Below are 20714 nucleotides of genomic sequence, written 5' to 3'. Positions count from 1 at the left end.
TCAAAGGATGCTAAGTGACGTGGGAACCAAGGAGAACAGCCGGCCCTCTGCTCTCACCCATTCTAGCTCGTCCAAGCTGCAGAACAGCTTCACATAAAGATGGCTGTCACCCTGCTTTACAGCTGGGGAAACCACAGCACACAGTGGTTAAGGAACTGGTCCAAGAACACACAGCTAGTAAGGGAGGCAGCCCAGAGGAGAACCAGGCATCTTGGTCCAGTCTACAGTTTGAGCCGCTCTGGAAACACCTGCGATGTCCAAGGTAGAAGAGACTGGAGAACACAGCGTAGGGTGTGATTCCACCCACAGCAGTATGTATACACATGCGTAGGGCAAACGGCTGGAAGCTCTGGGTCACGGGAATACGGTCGTTTTTATGACTTCCCTTGTATCTCTACTGTCTACATTGTCAACACAGAACATATCAGACTCCAGGAAAAGATCCAAAAATGTCAAGTCAGCTGCCCTTGGTCCCTCCTTTCTCTTTCCCAGTGCCCTCCCTCTGCATGTCCCCACCCAGGCCCAGGAGCTCTGGAAACAGTGCTCACAGCCTGAGACCTTTTTGGCACCACACCATACCTGCCCTGAGGGCTGTCATGAGGTCAGGGAAATCTTCTCAAGCCAAAAAGCTTACACTGCTTTGCCTGAAATACATTTTACAGTGGCATAAACAGTTTTGAGCTCCCTAAATGCTCATTTTGGGATGGGGCAGTAGAGGTGGGTGATGGCCCTTTTATTTGGGAGCCTACCTCACTGACATGAAAACTGTGTTTACCACAACACTGGGACATGTTTATGCTGGGACGCTAAGTAAGAGCAAGATGCACAACTGCTCAGAAGAGTTTCATTTTAACTTTGAAAAAAGAGCACACTGAAAATGCCCAGGAAGAAACACGGAACGATGTTAACAGTAGCTGCCTCTAAGCAATGTGGGGAGCAGGTACTGAGGCTGGGCTGGGGGCAGTTCTCCTTTATTTCTCATGTACTTTCCCAAATCCCTACAATAATAATGGAATCATAATAAAAACAATAGCTGGCACTTCTTTGGTGCTTTCTAACTGCCAGACACCAAGCACTTCATCTGCATTAACTCTTTTAATCCCTTCTTTGAAGCAGGTACAATCACAAATGCTTCACAGAAGAAACCACGGCACAGAGAGGTGAATTTACTTGCCCAAGACCACACAGCTGACATGTGTCACCTTTTTAAAAAAATTAAATATTAAAACCCTCTTTTGATATGATGGCTCAAGGATAGAAAAGAGTTTTAATATTTTTTGAATGTATACTGTTACTGATACATAAATAAACATAACCTGCCTACCTGCTTTGCTCCTCTTTTAAAAAGCAAATTGAACATGAGAATCCTCATTCATCGCTAGTGGACATATAAACCAGTATAACCTCTGAAAACAATCCAACAACTTCCTCAAATAGTTAAACCTAGAGTTATGATACAACCAGCAATTCCACTCTATGCATACCACAGAGAGAGGGAAAAAAATACAATCACACAAAAACCAGTACACTAATGTTCAAAGCAGCACTATTCACAATAGCTGAGAGGTGAAAGCAACTCAAATATCCGTCAGTAAGTGAGTGGAGAAACAAATGTAGCCTATACATACAAAGAGGACTGTTATTCAGTCATGAAAAGGAGCAAAGTGCTGACACATGCTAAGCGTGGATGAACCCTGACAACACTACGCTGAGGGAAAGAGGGCAGACACGAAAGACTACATATTGCATGATTCCATTTACATAAAGTGTCTAGGAGAGGTAAATCCATAGAGACTGAAAGGTTAGCGGTTGCCAGGGGCTAGGGGGAGGGGAGAATAGTTCTTTTAGGGGCAATGAAAATGTTCTAAAATTAGACAGTGAGGATGGTCACACATGTTTGGGAACGCATGTAAGAATTAAAGATTTTAAAATTTAAAAAAAAATAAAAAATTTAAAAAAACAAACAAACAAACAAAAAAAATAACTTGTGATAAAAAGGAATATTACTGCCTTCAATTTTGTGAATATAATAAAAACAACTGAATTCTACACTTTAAAAGGGTAAATTATCTCATAAAGCTATTGAAAAAGTTTTTTCCAGTTATTTTTAAATTACGCAACACATGAACACATTCATATTTTAAAACTCAGCAGTGCTTCACACAAACCCTCCTAGTTCTAGTCCCTCCCCGAAAGCAGTGGCTCTCAGCAGTTTGGAATATATCCTAGACTCTGTTCTTTGCACTTACATACATATTAATTTGCACTTACATACATATTAATACACAGCACACATATTCTAATTGATACAATAGTCTACTTTTCACAAAGATGGTAGCAAGGCACACCTGCCAGCAATAAATGAGAGAGTCAAGCCTTCACCAAGTCTGGAATCAATCTTTCTAAAGTTTTCCCAATCTGATAAGTAAAAGTCACTTGATGGTTTAAGTTGGTACATTCATAATACACAGGACTCAAAGCTATGAGTCTTTTCCTCAACAGTATTCCAGGCTCTAGGAGGCCTCCCTTTCCATACTGTTGCTGTTTAGTCACTCTGTAGTGTCTGACTCTTTGTGACTCCATGGACTATAGCCCACCAGGGTCCTCCATCCATGGGATTTCCCAGGCAAGAATAGTGAAGAGGATTGCCATTTCCTTCTCTGAAAAAAAGATTTTTTAAAGAATGCAACTCACCCAGAAATAATTGCCATGGTTCTGAGAGGATACCAGGTGGCTGTGGTGATGGAGGAGCAGTGGGTTCACAGAAGGATGCTTTGCACCATCCAGCCGCACCCTTGTGAGCCCCCTATTTGTGTCTCAGGTGGGGATTCTACATGGGCTCAGCAGCTGGCACTGGCCTCCCACAGCCCCTCAAACTGCTAATGCAAAAATATCAAGACATCTGTGACGGGAGGGAGAGCCTTGACTGATGCATTGGAAACATCCCAGGGCACTGGCACTGCCTCAGCCTCTCTCATGCTCTGTGTTCACGGGAAAGTCCCTTCCCCTCTCCACGCCTCTTTGATGAAGTGAATAAAGAGACATTCTGAGATTTGTCATAAATGCAAAGACAAGAGAAACAAAAGTTTCAATCAGGCTGTAGATAAAATATACTTTGTAGCAAAAGCATCAATGAATATGCAACATTTTAAAGAGTAGATACTCTATAAAAACAGTGAAACATTACACTATTGAATAGTATATTCTAAATAACAGAGCCGCCAATATACAAAAGGACATCAATCCTTCACAATCTGTGGCTCTGAGATAGTCTTTTTTTCTCGTCTAGATTTAAAAAATTTATAATTCTTTCTTACCTATCTGAGGTTTGATAAAATCCCCTAAAGCAAAAGAATATCCCCTTTTGACGTCATTTGTGGAGGTCTCAAGGGCAGGTTGATAGAAATCATTTTAACATCCAATGACTCAACACAGAGAGAGAGAAGATGAGGCTTGGAAAACATGCTCTTAAGCATAAAAAACTTGGAAAAGGCCTGGTAGTTTCAAAACATTTTGTCCACACTTGCAAAAATAGAGCAAGAGAAGATATAAGTGCAAAAGATGTTACATTTCAAGCCCAAAAGGACTGGTTCAAAACATTAGCGAGGCACCACCTCTAAATAAAAACTTTTTGAAAGACTAATAAAATTGATAAAAACCTCTAGCCAGCTTGATCAACAGGGAGAAAAAAAAGGAGAGAGAAGATACCAACGATCTATATCAGGAATGCAGGAGGGTACATCATTATAGAACCTAGAGATCTTAAGATGATCATAAGAAAACATTATGAAGGAGTTATGCCAATTAATTTTGACTACCTAGATGAAGTGGATAAATTTCCTGAAAAACCATAAATTACCAAAACCGACTCAAGATGAAATAAACCTTACAGAATCCTCCCTCAGCACCTCAAGATGACAGACAGCAAAGTGAAGAAAGAAATGATCTACTGAAGAAAGAAACTCAGGAAAAGCCTACCTCGTGGAATAGGGTTTTAAAAGTACACGAAGTTGGTGTGTTTTGACTCGCTGTCTCCTAGAAATTTTATTTACTATGATTTTTAAAAACAGATACTTAATGTTATCTTCACTGTTTTCTCCCTAACCTATTTTCTCTGAGACCTTGTTTTGCCAACTGTGGTTTTGCAAATTATGGAGCTCTTTAGGAATGCCATTCTCCCAGCTGGCAAGGATCTGCCATGTACAATGCACAATAGAAAAACCAATGGAGAGTTCAAGGATAAAAATTCCAATTTTAGCTATTTCCATCTAGTTAGAGAGACAGGGCTTACAGATGTGAAGCAACTAGAAGACAACATGAAGCCGCACATAATGAAGTGATTAATTATTACCAAGTAGGGGAAAATTGCATACAGACAAGGGCCTAGGCCCTTAGGGGAGCGGGGGAAGACTTCAGCTGGTAGAAGTTAGCACAGAAGGCTTCCGGGAGTGGGAAAATAGGCAGAAAAGTGAAAGAGAGAGCATATATCAAGATATGATGGTGGGAACAAGTCAGATGGTTTCAAGGAATAGTGAGAAGTCAGCCCACATGCATCATGCTCTGAGTGTATGCAAATGCTAACAGTGGCTCTCTACCTTTCGGGGAGGGGGGGGGGATCACACACCCTTTTGAGAGTCTAACAAAAGCCACTGATGTCCTCTCCCCGGAAAAATGCATGTGTGCCCCAGATTCTGCTTTTGAGGTTAAGAAGTCTGTCTGTAGGAGTGGGGATGCAGCGCTGAGAACGAGGGGTCTTTGTGAGCTCTCCAAACTCCTGCCTCTAAAGCATCCCTCTTCCTCATGGCCTGATCCAAAAGGTGCCCCTCCTGGTTCATTTCATCTGACTAATGGGCTTTAGATCTCTGTGTTTTTGAGATCTATGGGTCAGCTCTCCAGAATGATGAGAACTAGAGAGGAAAACTAAATGACAAACAGCAAAAATATTGAGAACCTAGGCAAATATCCAGACAAAACTATTATTTGAAAAGATACATGTGCCCCAATGTTCATAGCAGCATGATTCACAATGGACCAGACATGGAAACAACCTAAACGTCCACTGAGAGAGGAATGGGTAAAGAAGATGTGGTCCATACACACAGTGGAATGCTTCTCAGTCAGAAAAAGAGCTAAAACTCATTTGCAACAACACAGATACAACCAGAGATTCTCATTACTAAGTAAGTCAGAAAGACAAAGGGCACATAATATCACTTACATGCGGAATCTAAAATGCAGCACAAATGAACTTATCTATGAAACAGAAACAGACCCACAGAGAAAAGACTTGTGGGTGCCAAGGGGGAGAGGGGTGGGGCGGGGTGGAGTGTGGGGTGAGTGGATGCAACTATCACACGCAGGATGGATCAACAAGGGTCCACTGCGCAGCACAGGGAGCTACGTTCAGCATCCTGTGATGGGGCTTCCCTGGCAGCGCAGCAGGTGAGATTCTGCCTCCAGCACGGGGCGGGAGGCGGGGTTCGACTGGTTCTTGGTTGGGGAGCTAAGATCCCACAAGCCTTATGGCCAAAGAAAAGCAGAATACAAACAACAGAAGCAGTGTTATACCAAACTCAATAAAGACTTTAAAAATGGTACACAAACACACACATAAATCTTAAAAAACATACCTTGTGATAAATCATAAGGAAAAGAATATGAAAAAAGAAAATATGTGTAACCGAATCACTTTGCGTATAGCAGAAATGAATATAACATTGCAAATCAACTAAACTTCAACAGCATTTTTTAAAAACAGTAAGAGCCAATATTTATTGAACACGTACTATGTACCGAGCTCTATGACACACACACACTACAATAATTCCCATATACAGATGAGGAAACAGGCCCACAGACAAGCAGTCAGGTGACACACACCTGCTGACTGCACCAAGTACCAGCGTGGCTCTTCTCAGGGCCAGAGGTCACGTGAGGGATAATCACCCAAATGCTCCCTTCACTTCTCAGATGAGTGCTGGGAGCCCAGGGAGGGGAATGTCGGGAGCTCAGACCCCAGGTGCCTTGGGCTACTTCCAGGCTTTCCAACCCCCTCCAAGTGGAGTTTCAGATTCTTCAAACCCCCTTCCTTCCTCTGCCCCGAGTAACCACAGCAAACATTGCTGGGGTCTTGATGGCTTGCCAGGCTCTCACCAAGGGCTTCAAACTGCCTCATGCCCCCATAAGGGAGGACATAAGATTGTCCTTGTGTATGGATGAGAAGCCTGGGGCTCAGAGCCGTGAAGTAAGGCTGAGGACGACATGGGTGGCAGGGGTGGGTCGTGAGGTCTGACTTCAGAATACCCTTGGCCAAACCACACCATCTGCCCTTGGAGAGCAACCAACATGGCCTTGCCTAGAGCCATGATTCCATGCCCCCTTTCATGGACAGCTGGGAGAGCTAAGTGACACTGCGCAGAGGCGGGCATCCTAACAGGAAAAGTCTGGAACCAAGTTCGTAGTGTCTTGTATCTCTCCCCAGAGCAGAAAGGCTTCTATGCTTGCAGGGTCCTGACAGGGACCTTGACCCTCCACAGGACCTTGGTCTGGCCTGAAGCTGCCCCCAGTAGGGTGGTGGGGGCATGGGGGGCATCAGTGGCAGCCCTGTTCCTGCCGCTCCCACCAGTCGGGGCCCCTGAACACGCAGCTACCAGTTTCTGCTGAGGCTGTTACACCTAATTAAGGCCCCAGTGCCACTGCAGCCAGAATCACAAGGGATCCCATCACTCCCCCTGGGGCACAGAGCCCCGGGCACCAGAACGCTGCAGGGCCAGCCTGCCAGCTGGGCCGCTCCCTGTTGCCTGGCCTGGACCTGGAGGTGACATAGGCGAGGGGCCTTTCAAGGCTGACTGCTCCTCCGTGGTGCCCAGTGTAGCCATTTCGCTGTGGCAGCCCCAACCATGGCCCTATCTGGGCTCAGTGGGACCTTAAGCAGGCTCTGCAAAGTCACCCCAAGGGGCCCAGCCAGAAAGACAGGCGCCAACTTCCCTCATTCACCCCCAAGAGTCCTAGTCACTAGGGCCAGTAAGACAATGTCTTATGAGCATCTAACACATGGCAGCTGCCGCTGCTGTTTCCTTATCACCATCATCCTCATTCACTTCACTGCATCTCACTGATTTGAGGACTCAGACTATTTCACATTTTAAACTTCTGAAATCAGGATGAACCTTATAATGGATAGGGTGTCGGTTTCATGAACAGCACTTTTCTCACCCAGTAGTATGTAAAATAATCATGTGTTTTACAAGGACAGACCATGTCTAGCGTTAGATAAATGACAGCGTTCACAGCCTCCACCTGGCACAGTCATAGTCCTGAACTCTGAGCGTAGCATCTAGGGCCTTGTCAGGGCTCAGTGAAATGCTGCTGAGGGAACCAACCCAACACCTCACTTATGCTCCCTTATTTACAGCTTTAAGGCAAACATGTCCCCTTACTGCATGAATTCTCCTCACAAAATCTCCTAAGCAACACCACTCCCAAGCCCCCTGCGGGTCCCAGGGTTTCCCAGGATGCCCGAGGGAGGTGGAGGCAGCTCTCCTCCAGGACACAGGAGCAGGCCTGGTTGGGCTGACTCGGCCCCTCTGGTGGGTGGCCTGAGTTTCAGATAGACAGCACAGAGCCCCCGAGGAGCTCCAGACCGTGGGCCTAGCTGGGGTCAAGCCACCAGGAAGTGGATTTGGCACAAGCTCCAAAAGGCCTACACAGACCAGAGAAGCCAGCAAGGGGGGCATTCTCCTGCCACCTGGAAAAACTCTACATGTGAGCCTGGGAAGGCCTGCCCAACCCGCTCAGAACAATCTCACCAAACGGAGTAGGGAGGGTCAGGAGCTGCAGAGCAGAGTTTGGCCAGAAATTTCCAGAGGGTGTTCCAAGCATGCTCAGCTGAGCTCCGCAGGCTGCAAGCCAGATGCTCGGCTCCAGTGGAGGCCGACCTCTGGGGCTCCTGGGGGTCCTCTACTGAGGGCGGGCGGGGACACAGTTCTGGCCACCTGACAGTCATGAAAGCAAAAGGCAGGCGCCCAGAAAGGTATCAGAATGGGGCTTCTTTCAGACCCCCTGCCTCAAAGCCACCGTTGGGGTGGAGAAACCTTAGGAGCTGCACAGAGAGAAGTGAATCCTGCCCTTAACACGGACAGCAATGCGGCCATGGGAAAGTCCCTTTCCCTCTCTGGATTTCATAGGCCTTGATTTTCAGATGAAGATGATTCCAGACTTCAAGACACAGATCTTTCCAGAGACAGACGGACACGTATCTGTGATAAGAAGGCCAATTCATCAGAAAGACGAAAAAAACCATAAATGTGCAGGAGCCTCAAAATACATGAAGCAAAATTTGACAAAACTAAGGGGAAAAAAAGACATTAAAAATTGCGACAGATATTAAGACCTCTCAGAGAATGTGATGTGGGAATGCGTATGTGTTGTTCATACAAGACAGCATGCACTCGTGTGAGTGTATGTGTGCAAAAAGAGTGGGTGTGAGAGGTGAGTGTGTCAGGGTGTGCCCAGTCAGTGGGCGGGGGGCTGTGGGGGGAAAGGGTCTATCCTCTCATGCCCCCACAACTGGCCATCCTCCAGGTCAGGGTCTCCAGGCTCCCTCCCATGCCCACCCTCCTCAGGACCTGCCCCGAAGCCAGCTCTCACCTCAGAGAAAACCTGGTGCTTCCCCATCACCTGGTGAGTGACAGGTGAGTGAGGTCCAGGTTTTGCCTGCTAACCAGGACTCCGGCCACTCCATGGCAGGAGTCACTAGAGCCAGAGCCCACCTTCCTCACAGTTTTGAAAAGCAAAGAAAGTACAGCTTCACAAGAGGAAGGTGAGGGGCAAGAGCAGCAGTCTTTTCCTCTGCAAGAGGGGGGGCTGGGTGAGTGCACTCAGACCAAGCTGTGCCCAGACCAGGGTGGAGGGCTGCCCTACTCTGGACCGGGGTGTGTGTGTGCCCAAGGAGCCTCAGCTCTGACACAAGACAGAAGCCTTGTTTCCAGTATGGCACCACCCCCTCCCCACCAAGACCCAGGGGAGCGGGCACAGTGGGGCTGCCCAACCTCATCTTTCTTTCCTGGCACTGGGGCCCTCAGCATCCAAGGTGCTGGGTGTGGAGGGCTGGTGATGCAGGGACTGCTCAAAACATTTCAAGCCGCCTCATCCAATGGCCCCGGGGCATCGCACAGTCACACAAAAGAAAGAACAGAATACATCTGAGCAAGACACTCCGGAAGGAAAAGGGTCTGGGGAGAGATCCTGCCGTCAAAGGATTCAGGATTAAAACAGCTGGCACCTACGCCCATGCAAGGCCACCCTCTCAGGCCATCTAAGCCTCACAGGCCTGAAAGGTTCCTGCACGCCTCCCGTGTCTTGGACCGACGTCTGTGAACACAGGACCCCTGAGCCTCCTGACCCGGGGCTGCAGCGTCTGGGAGTCTGCAAAGCCATGCCTGCCTCCCACCTGTCTCCGTCCCTCCCAGCGGCAGAACCCACACAAACCTCTTAATCCCCATCTGTGAACCCTCGTCTGAAAGCCGGCTGAGGTTTACGGGTCTGGGAAGGCTTATAAAACACGGCTGCAGTGTGCCAATGCTCTGACGCCTCCCCCGCTGGCCCCCTCAGGGAGCTGGTGCAGGAGTCCAAGGGCAGCCTCTCCTGTGGCTCCATCAGGGTGGGCTCCTGCCAGCCCCACACCCTCTCCCATGAGTGCCACTCACGCCTGGGCATGGGGAGAAGCCATTTGTTAGACCACCCATTCTCTCACATCCTGGCTCTGCCACGTAATCCAAAACTTTCAAGGTCAGGAGCCCTGGTCTCCCCATTTGAGAAAAGGAACTCATGCCACCTTTCCAGGGGGCAGTGCACACCACCCTCTGTGGTCAGAGGAGGAACAGGCAGTCTGCGGAGGAGTGCAGTGGCTGGCACAGAGTGCGCGCCATCAGATCACCGTCATCTGCTGCGGCATCATCGTCGCCATCATCATGTCCTGAGACCTCACGATGCCTGCGTCAGGACCGGGGGTGGACAGAACCCCCTCAGTGATCTTCCTTGGCATTGGCTCTGCCAACAATTGATACTAATAGGTGGGCAGGACAAAGTGACCTTGGGGGGCTCTGACCTTTGAGGGGTCCTCCTTGGACCCTGGACTGCCTCCTCTCCCCACTTCACTCATACTCTGCAGGTAGAAATAGCTTCAAGAGGTGGCTGCTCCTGCCCAGGGCCCCAGCATGCCTGCCTGGCTCAGCTGAGCCAAATACCAACTGTGACCTTTGTGTCATCCATTCAAGGTTGCTGGCACCTCTGGAAGGAAACCCAATCCAGCAATCAATTTCATTCAGGGTTCCACACCAAATAGGTCGGGCAGCAAGTGGCTGGGGCGGCCAGTGAGGGGCAGAGAACTTCAGAGCCGCTGGACTCACAGGCCAAGCTAAAGCTCAGCCTCGAGGATCTCCTCTCTCGACTGCCCAGTGCCACTCCTGGCAACAGGTGCAGAGAGATGAGAGCCTGACAGCTGCATAGGAGCCAAGGGGCTCAGCTTCTAGTCTTTACCATCTGCTCCCATTGCACAGAAGGGAAAACTGAGACCCAGATAGGTAGAGGGTCTGAGCCAAGGCCACTGAGTTCTGGGGCCAGAATCTGGGCTTCTAATTTCCAGGGGTATAGCTGGAGCAAGTAAAAAAAACCCCACGAGCAAGTGCAACATGTTCTCAAGAAAACTTCTCTTATTCCAGGGAGAAGACCAACTCCCAGCTCCAAACAAACTCCATGGTGGAGATCACCTATGGAGGTGTGACAGTGGTCAGCGAGTTGACAGAACACAGCTGCAAGGAGTAACAAATGTGACTTTCTCAAGCCTAAGCCATATCATGTAATTTGGCTGCCTAAAGCCCCTAAAGGAAAAGAGAACTGAAAGAGTCAATGTGGAATTACCAGGAGACCCAGCAATTCCACTCTGGGTTACCTGCCCAAGAGAAAACAGATCCACACAAAAGCCTGTACACAAATGTTCACAGTGTACAGTCAAAAGGCAGAAACAGCCCAAATGTTCATCCACTGATAAACCAAATGTGCTTTATCCATGTGGTGGAATATTATTCAGCCATTAAAAGGGCTGCAGTACTGATTCATGCTACAATGTGGGTGAATCTTGAAAACATGCAAAATGACAGAAGCCAAGCACAAATGACTACATCTCGTGCGGTTCCATTTCTACAAAATGTAGAATATGTACATCCACAGACAGGAGATTTGTGGCTGCCAGGGCCTGGGGGTGGGAGGTGACCACGAATAAGGAAGGGGTTTCTTCTGGGGGGAGGCAGGAATGTTCTGGACTAGACAGTGGAGACAGCTGCACAACCCTGTAAAAACACTAAAAGCCACTGAACTGTATACTTTAAAAGAGTGAGTCTTGTAGTGTGTGAATTAGATCTCAATATAAAAACAAAACAAAAACAAGAGTCAGCCCACAGTCTTGACTCCCCGGCGAAGCCCACCCGACTGGCCCCTGCCGTCCTCTGAGATGAACTCCACCTCACCCATCAGGCACCGCAGCTTCCTCACTGGAAAAAATAAACCCGCGAAAGTGGCCTTAGGCTGTGGGCTTGTTGGTCCACCTGATATAATGCTGCCTGAAAACTGATGATCCATGAGGGTTTTCTGACCCTAACACGTTATCCTCCCCAGCACAGAACATCACGGTGTTTTGGGGCCACAGAATGACATACCAAATTTAAAACCTAGATCCCATGAATGGGGAAACACCGAACTTCCAGCCATAGGTTAACAAGTCTGGGGATCTAACCGAGGATTACAGCTACAACGCTGTATCACACACTCAAATGCTGTTAGAGAACAGATCTTTGATGGGTTCACCACCAAAAAGGAATGGCAACTATGGGGTGGAAGGGGGGTCATTTTGCAATAGATACATGTATCTAATCAATACTCTGCATATACCTTAAAACTATATCATGCTGTATGTCATTTATAGCTTGAGAAAGCTGGAGGAAAAAGAAAATAAATTAATAGATACCACAGGTCAGATTCCACGTGTGGCAGGCAAACTACTTGTGACCCCTGAGGACCAGCCAGGGAAATGAGCACAGGCCACATGGTGTGCACAAGCTCCTTCCATCACCACCCTCGCGGGGCTCCCTCTGGGGCCGAGTGGCAAATGGAAGCCAAGGTCCTAAATGTTCTTCCCAGAGGGCAAAAGTACCATCCCTCTCCACAGTCCCTACAGGGACACAGACAAGGGACAGAAGATGGACCTGAAATCCAGATGTGGGCTCTTCCTCAGCCAAGAAAATGTGCCAATGAGGCCAGAACCTTCAATTGCTCAGAAGACAGTCACAGGAGAGTTAACCTCCCAGGGGTCAGATCCAGAGAGATCTAGGCAGAGAAGGGGCCAAAAAGCTCTAGGCAAGCTACCCCTCCAGCCCTGCCCCGGCCCCTTCCCTGTCTCCAGGGAGGCTGAGTTTTGAAGACCTTTGGCCATCCCAGTTGTCTCCAATCACCTCCAGGGTTAAGATGAGGCGCATCTGGAAAGTTTACTCGACTGAGCAGACGGCTCCCAACTCGCCAAGAAAAGCAGAGACCTCCCCTCAGAGGAGGTGGTCAGAGCTTGGGAAAGGCCAAGCCCAGTCACTTAGCAGCAGCTGCCAGGGACAGGGTGCCAGTGTCAGCCCAGCTGGCAGCCTCTCCTGGCACCTTCTGGAAGGCTCCTCCATCCAATCACCTTGTCCAGGTGCCCCTCAAGCCTGGACCTGGGAGGAGGGGCTGCCAGGCCCTCCCTGAAGAGCAAGGAGCTGAGTGGGCGCAGAGAGCAGGGAACACGGGAAACAGATGTGCGCGCGGTCCTGACAGGCGAGTGATGACAGACGCTCTCTGCAGGCCTCAGATGTCAGCGCGGAGGAAAGAAAGGCAGCCCAGCGGCAACACCTGTTCCAGGCTGGGAGGCCGGGCTCAGGGGGGCTGGGCGGTTGTCCCCTCGGAGAAGGCCGAGGTGTGGTTAGGTAAACAGCGGCACGCTCCATTGCCCAGAACACTCCCCGGACAGAGGGAAGAGGCAAGGGCGGCCTGGCCACCAACTGGCTCACAAGGAAAGTGCTTGATCACGCGGCAAACCCATCCTTGACGGGAGTAGACTTCTCCTGGCAGCAGGAGGAGGTCCCAGATGAAATCTGAACACCTTGGCAATGCTGGGAGCAGCAAAGACAAAGGGCACCACTTCTCAGTGGGTGGGAAAATGTGCAGGGTCGGCGGGGCTGGCAGCAGAGCCAGCTGGTGGGGGCTTCTCAGGACCTCTGGCCCAGGCAAGCTGGCTCCTGCCTCCCAGCTGCTCTGCTGGCTCAAGCTGGGGGCAGGGTGGGGGGTGCACACACAAGGTGAGGTGCCTCCTCACCCAGGGCACTGCCACCCCTACAGCTGGAGCCCCAGAGAGGACAGAAGTCAGGAGCACAGACTCCAAAGCCAGGCTCCCAGTCCAGTGCTGACCTCAACGTCACCAGCTGAATGGCCTTGGGCAAACTCCTTGACCTCTATGGACTGGCTTTTTTCTCTATGACATGAGGATAGCAGTACCTCCCTAAACGGGGTTGCTGTGAGGACCCAGTGACTGTGAGAACAGTAAAGTCTGGCACGGGCTGGAACTCGGGAAGAGTTCTAGACCTTCGTGGTTATTACATCCGCAGATGCCATCTCTGCAGCCTAGCCAGCAGTGCCTCCTAGCTCTCAAGAGGGACAATCATTCCCTGCCTCAGCAGAAAAGTGGGGGCAGAGGCTGTGACACCAGAGCCCGTGGGTGCCAGTGAGAGACCCACCCTGAGCTAGGAGCAGCTCAGGGACGAGAAGGGAATGAATGAGACCCATACCTCTGCTGCCCGTCAGCCGCTGTCACATCACAAACTTTTCAGAGGAAAGAGCATCTCTATTACTCAGAGGCAGCAACTGAGGTGCAGAGAGGGCAAGAGTCTTACCCTAGGTCACACAGCCAGCTCCCAGCAGAATGAAGATTGAAGCCAGATCTATCTTAAGGCCAAGCCAGGGTCTTTCCAAGGTCCTAGTGCTGAGGCTCCTCCTCCGACAAGCTCCCTCAAAAAGGTGGGCTGCAGCCTCCCCAGCCCACCCCCAACACAGCCCTATCCAAGCAGCCAGCTCAGAGACAGTGGCTACAGAGCACAGTGCTTTGCAGGGCGAGGGGGCCAGCTGGTGAGAAAAGCCACGATCTAAACAGAAGGTACCAGTGACACCCTTCCTTTCTTCCTTCCATGTTTTCTTTCTAGTTGATTTAGTCATGAATAAATACAGGAAACAACTGAGGCATCATAGTAGGTGGTACAGACCAGGTTCTGGAACACACTGTCCCAGCTAAGCAGCTTCCCTGAAGCCACTTTCCAATGCCGCAGCCACTTGCCCCACCCCAGATTCTCAAACTGCCCTCAAGAGAGACATGGAATACGGACGTGAGCACCAGAGTCTCCAGAGCTGGAATCAGGAAAGGAGCATGGGGGCCTCCACACCTCCCCTGGGCTTGCCTGCAGCCCCCGGGACCCTGGGTGCTCACCCCGTGCCCGCCCTGGCACTCGGTAGCCTCGTTCTGCCGTGCTCGCAGCTCTGCAGGAAGCTGTCCTCTCTGTGGACACTTTGGGCCTCTCCCCTGACACCACCAGAGCCCAGGGCCTGGAACAGCGGCTGGCTCAGAGGAGGCGCTCCATAAATATCCGCTGCGTGAATGCGGGGACGGGAGACTGTGTTTCCTGCAGTCTGCTGATGGTCAGTCAGGCTCTCCTGGGGGCAGAGCGGCGGCTTCTCCCTCCCTCTGTCTGGAAGAGCCTAAGCCCCACACTGTTGCCCCACCTCATGGGGGCCCGGTGGCCTCCCCTGCCACCCGGGATGCTGCCACAGTCCAGCCCCAGGCGGAGCTCTGCCCAGCCCATTCTGAACCTGCTTTCACTTTTGATTGCCCCTCTGCATCTTCAACTCTAAACCCTTTCTTCTTTTCCTGATTTCAAGGCTTCTAGTTCACTCCAACCTTATTTCCCCTTCTCCTGAATCCTCCCCCACCAACAAATCCCACCCATCTTCCAAGGCTCTTCCCCCACCAGACAGTTCGATGGAGCAGGACATTGGGGTAGAAACATCTAGGTTCAAGACCCACCTCGGCCACCTACCAGCTGTGTGATAGTCACGAGGCCATCTGACTTCTCTGAGTCTCCATTTACTTATCTCTATAAAGGGAATAATAAGGTCTCATATGGACATGGCAAGAAGCAAATGAGATAAGTTGTTTTAGAAATGGTGCAAAAGTTAGTGTGATGTTTTAGCCGTATTCACACTGGCCCTTTCTGGGCAGACTGCAGCTAGCGTCTTCATCTACACCTGGCCACACTCCGCGCCCCACATCCCAGCTGGACTGGGAACTGCAGCTTCTTTAGCTTCCTAAGTTCTATCAGCTAAGGCCCCCAGCTGGCATTTCAGCAACTCCCAACAGGTGAGCAAACCAACATGGGAAAACTCATTGCAGTTTGATGGTCTGCAGAAAACAATCTGAGGGGCCTCATGGGGAGAGCTCCGATGATCCCATGCCCCCCAGTGCCAAGATGAAAATCTGTACCCATCCTGCAGAAGCCACCTGCATCCTGGAAGAATCTGTCCCAACACACCGGGAGAACATGAGGGGTCCCACTGTATGCCAAGCACTTGATTTTGCAGAGGCAATCAAATGCCCTGATTTATTTAATTCTCACTATTCGTGGGCTGCCATCTATGGGGTTGCACAGAGTCAGACACGACTGAAGCACCTTAGCAGCAGCAGCAGCAGCAGCAGGGCCCCACGAGGCAGGTAACGCTTACTTCCACTCCTCAGTTTAAAGACATGTACTCAGGGAGGATGAGAGGCATCCGCTCTGGCACTCAGTTAACAAGAGAAAGGGCAGGAGTGGAACCCAATCTTGTCCTGCTCCAAAGCTGGACTGGGCTCTTCTCGGACCAACCCTTCCAGGAACTGCAGGTCAGATTCCCAGCAGCAGACCCTGGGCGAGGCTGCCCCACACCGCCAGGAGTTTAGCATCTACAGTGGAGGTGAGAAGCCATCCCCAAACATTCTAAAGACAGAAGCCCCAAACCAGACCAAAGCCCCCAAAGAAAGCACTAAGCCCAAAGAGGATGCTGATGCTGAAGGGACCTTGGGCAGAGCACAAAGACGTCAGGGCCAGGCATCTACTTTATAGACTCAGCCACCACGTGTGAACATGCAACCCAGGGGCCCACACACGCGCACACACAGTCTGTCTGTATGGCAGGCAGACTCGGGAAGCTTTCAAGCAGATGGACATCCACCCCTGGACAAGTGAAGGCACCCTTCCCTGTTCACATGCCCTCCGCCAGCCCCTCGCCAGTGGCCACAACTCCAGGCATCGGATTAGACAAGCTAGCACCACTGGCTTCAGTGGAAACTAGGATTCCTGGCCCCGGTAGCCATGACGGTGATCATAACTCACAGATGTCTGCTTCCCCAGACCCACCGGGGGCAGTTCCTGCTTTGGCCTCTGCAAAGCCGGATCCAAAATTAACTGAACCCCGTCTGGCTCCTCCCGGGAAGGCAGCGTGAAGGCAGGCGCCTTATAAACAGGGTGCATGCCAGGCTTCCCGCCCTCCCCCGGCACAGCTGACTTGCAGAGAAGAAAGACTCTCTTCCCACCGGGAGAAAGGCCTGTCTAGGCCACTGTCTCCCGGGCCCCAAACCTCCATGTCTGGAAATCTGTCTTCACTGGCTGTTAAGCAACCAGAGAGCCTCAAAGGAAAAGTGTGAACTTGGGTGGAAAATTCTGGAAAAGCTAAGCCTAGTGGGAACAAGAGAGAGAGAGGAACTACTGATGTGTTTCAAACCGGGTAAGTACGAGACCTCTCAGTGACCCTCATGGCTGGACTAATTACCAATGTTATCAGGCGGATGACAGACGTGCCCCGAACTTCCTCTGTTTGATAGATTCCGCTGCACACACACTCAAGTTCAGGCCCATGCCTGCTGCTTTCAGCAATGCCCTATTCTTCCACAGGACCACTCGGCCCCCCAGCTCCTCTGGCCTGCCCCAGGCCTCTGAGCTCGGCTAGCATAGCAGGGTGACCTGAGAGGGCCCCTCCTGCTGGAACACAGCACACAGAATCAGTGCAAACTGCTCCCCGGCAGAATAGAAAACATCTCTTCTTTCCCTGCTGGGGTTTCAGAGGATGACTGAAGACGGCTGCTTACCTTCCTCGCAGCTGCCACTGGGGAGCTCCAGCCCACGGGTGCCTGGCGGGGGAGCCCCTGGCCAGCGCACACCAGGGTCCCGCACTCTATGCAGGCACCGATGACCAGCTGCCGCCCGTCATCCACTAGCAGGCTGTGGCTCGCTCGCAGGGTGTAGAGAAACAAGGGCAGCCGGGCCACCCGCACGGCCTTCAGCCCGAGACACCGCTTCTTCTCCTGCTGGCAGAAGAAGCACACGAATGTCTCCACGCGGTACTGCCGAGACCAGGGGCTGACGGCATGGTGGGCACCGCGGGCCTCATGCTGCAGCCACTGGCCCAGCAGGTCGTGGTAGCAGAGCACACAGGTGGCCACCAGGCCGGTGGCGTCGGCCGGCCTGGCACGCGGGGCGGGTGGATAGACGGTGAGAAAGGGAAAGAAGGGCTCCTTCTCGCCCAAGCGGCTGGACGGGTTCACGTTGAGCTGGAACTCCTTCCCGGGGCCCAGCTCAGCCCCACAGATGTAACAGATCGATGCTGGGCTGCCCTGGGCCAACAAAGGCGGCTCGGAGAGAGTAGGGTCCGAGGCAGAGAAAGCCTGGTGGTACCTGCCCAGGAAGCCCTGCACTGAGTTGATGAGCTCCTCATTCTGGCAAGCCCGGTATAGGGCCCAGACATCCTCCAGGACGCTGAAGCATTTGGGGCAGCTGCGGACTTCACAGCGCTTGTTGGGGCCCTGGGCATTGGGCGGGCAGGGCAGGAGGCTGAGGAAGGGGAAATGCATGGAGGCCCTGGCATTGCCGTTGAGGCTCCTGGAGGCCACGGCCCGGGCGTCCTGGGTGCAGTCCTCCCCGCAGAGGTAGCAGGCCTCCGGCAGGGACCCGGTGGGTGGGCCTTCTTCCCTCAGGAGCCGCCTGCCCTTGGAGGCCATGCCTGGGGCGTGGCTGTTCAGGGGCACCACGTAGAGCCGCTGCAGGACGGGCACACTGGCCAGTTCGAAGCTCTGCCATTGCTGCATGAGGGATGAGAAGCAGCAGGGGCACACCAGGGTGCTACCACCTTCGCTGATGGGCTGTGCCCCCGGAGGCGGGCTGTGCAGCCATAGGAAGGGGAAGAAGGGGGCCTGGGCCAGCTTCTCCTGCTTCTGCACGTGGATCTGGTGCTGCGAGGCTGGGGACAGCGCTGACCCGCAGATGTAGCAGCAAAGGCCCTCTGGTGGTGTTGCCCGGCTCTCCGGGGGAACCCGGGGTACACAACCACTACCATTTTCCTTGTCTTTGGGGCCTCGGGGTCCTGGGAGAGGCTGCTCCTTGCGGTCCTCCTCCTCGCTGGTGATGTTGATGTCACTGTCCTCAGACATGCAGTAGCCCCCATGGCTCTCCCCCAGTGGCCTGCTCTCGGGAGTCTTGGCGACCCTGCCCAAAGGAGCTCCTTTTGTGCCCTCTGCAGGGGCCACCTGGACTGAAGGCCCTTGCCAAGGGTCCTGAACTCCCCTCAGGACGCTGGCCCGGGCTTCTGGGACCCAGTGCCTCCCGGGGCCCTTCCGCCGGCGCCGGATGCCGGCCTTGGGCTCCCCATCCAGGCGGAGCTTTGAGGGGACTCCCTCCTCTTCCACATCCCCAGACACCGGGGTCTCCGCACCCTGTCCTGGAGAAGGTCCCAGCGCAGGCCTCCACTCCAGGCAGCGGCCACCGCGAGGCCCGGGCCCCGGGGCGGAGCGCGCAGCTGGCGCCCCATCCTGGTGGGGACTGGGGGCGTCGCGCGCCGCCGGGTCGGGCTCAGAGAGGGGGTCAGTGTCAGACAGCTCCGACAGCTCCGAGTCTCGAGGCTCCTCGGCAGCCGCGCGGGGCCCGGGTCCGCCGCCTTCGTCTTCGTCGTCCGCGCCGCCCAGTGCGTAGGCGACGTTCCACTCGCGAGGGGCCGCGGCGCCCCCGCGGCGCCCGCCCGCGCCCGCGTCGCACTGGTGGGGACGCTTGAGCCAGTACATGCGCTTGTCCACGGGCGTGCGGGCGCGCTCGAAGGCGGCCCACTGCTCGCCCAGGAAGCAGCGGCAAACGGCGCACACCAGCACGCAGCCGTCGGCCGGGGACAGCTCGCGCGCGCCGGGCGCGGGCTCCTGCTGCTGCAGGAACGGGAAGAAGGGCTGCGCCGGGGCCCCCGCGCCCGCCACCGCCGCCGGCTGCTTCACCTGCAGCTTCAGCTCCTTGCCGCGCCCGATGCCGCCGCCACAGATAAAGCAGGAGAGCGGCGCGCCGCCGCCGCCCGCCGTCCGCTCGCCCACGGCTGCCATAAGCCGCTGCTTGCGGGAGACCGGCGCCGGCCGCCCGCTCATGGCCGCGCCGCGCCGCCCGCCCGCCCCGGCCCCCGCGCGCCCGGGGCGGCCCTCACCGCCCGCCGCCGCGCCCAACTTGGAGCATGTGTGCGCGCCGCAAAGTTTGGCGGCGGGCACGGGCGCTCCGCCGCTCGCAGAGGCGCCCCCCCGGCCAGCCGAGCCCCCGGCGGCGCCGCGGCGAGCGCGCCCGGAACGCAGCAGCGGCGGCGGCGGCGGCGGCGGGCTCCGGGCGGCTGGAGCGGCAGCCGCATGTGCGAGCTCCGGCGCCTGCCAAAGCGTTGGGTCATTTAATTGGGGAGGAGGGAGGCGGGGCGGCGGGCGGTGCGCAGGGAGGAGGGGAGGAGGAGGGGAGGAGGAGGGAAGGAGGAGGGGAGGAGGAGGGGAGGAGGAGGGGAGGAGGGCGGGCGAGAGGGAGGGAGCGCAGCGGGCGGGGGAATCCCTCCCTCGCGCTCCCTCCTCCCCTCTGCTCTCCCTCCTCCCCTCTGCCCTCCCTCCTCCCCTCCTCCTCCTCCCCTCCTCCGCCTCCCCCCCCCCACGCCCCCACCCCACCCCCACCCCCCTTGTCCCAAACTGCGCACAATAGCTCTCTGGCTCCTCTATCTATTTTGTGTCCAGCCGGGAGCCGCACTGGATGATTCATTGCCCCAATTAGGGGCTCTCTCCAGCGTGCCTGACTCTAGCCGTCTGAAGGGTCTCCTCGGGGACCCGCAGAAACCCATCAGCCGCTAGAGCTGGTCTTTAAGTAAAGGTCAAGCAGGACGCAGCCGGAGCCAGGTAAGGACGCGACCGGCATCCCAGGAGACAAGGGAGGGCTGCTCCCTCAGCCCCTAAGTAGGCAAGCTGCCGAGTAAGCTGGGGAGCCCCTGCCCCCTCCCCATTCTAACGGGCCCTTTACAGCCTTGAGGAGGCCCGGGTTGGGGGCACCTTTCAAGGCCCAGGGTTCTAATTCTGGTGACAGAGGTAAGAGGAGCTGTCCCCTGTCTCCTGGGACATATTAGAGAATGCACCATCCTGGGGACAGACTCCTTAGCCTGCCACACCCCCAGCCCACTGCTTGGCAGGGGCAAAAAGGGTCCTGTGTGTAAGGGCTGTGTGTTCCAGGGCACATGACTCAACAACTCTGGGCCCATTTTTCCTCTTGTTAGACAGAAGCTCTGGCAGG

At 53.5% G+C, this 20714-nt stretch overlaps 1 protein-coding gene across 4 annotated transcripts in view; it reads right to left on the bottom strand.

The window, feature by feature from the left end:
* GSE1 (Gse1 coiled-coil protein) overlaps positions 1-19555 on the bottom strand; it is a 394776-nt gene extending 375221 nt beyond the window's left edge. For all 4 annotated transcript variants that reach the window (XM_018061807.1, XM_018061810.1, XM_018061809.1 and 1 more), the window contains exon 1: positions 17243-19555. In XM_018061807.1, the coding sequence (XP_017917296.1) occupies positions 17243-19552 (2310 nt within the window). In that variant the 5' untranslated portion in view covers positions 19553-19555. The remainder of the gene's footprint in view (positions 1-17242) is intronic.

Source organism: Capra hircus, chromosome 18, assembly GCF_001704415.2.
Source record: "Capra hircus breed San Clemente chromosome 18, ASM170441v1, whole genome shotgun sequence".
NCBI classification, from domain to species: Eukaryota; Metazoa; Chordata; class Mammalia; order Artiodactyla; family Bovidae; genus Capra; species Capra hircus.
Note: the sequence above shows the minus strand (reverse complement) of the source record. Positions and strands in the feature narration are given on the sequence as shown.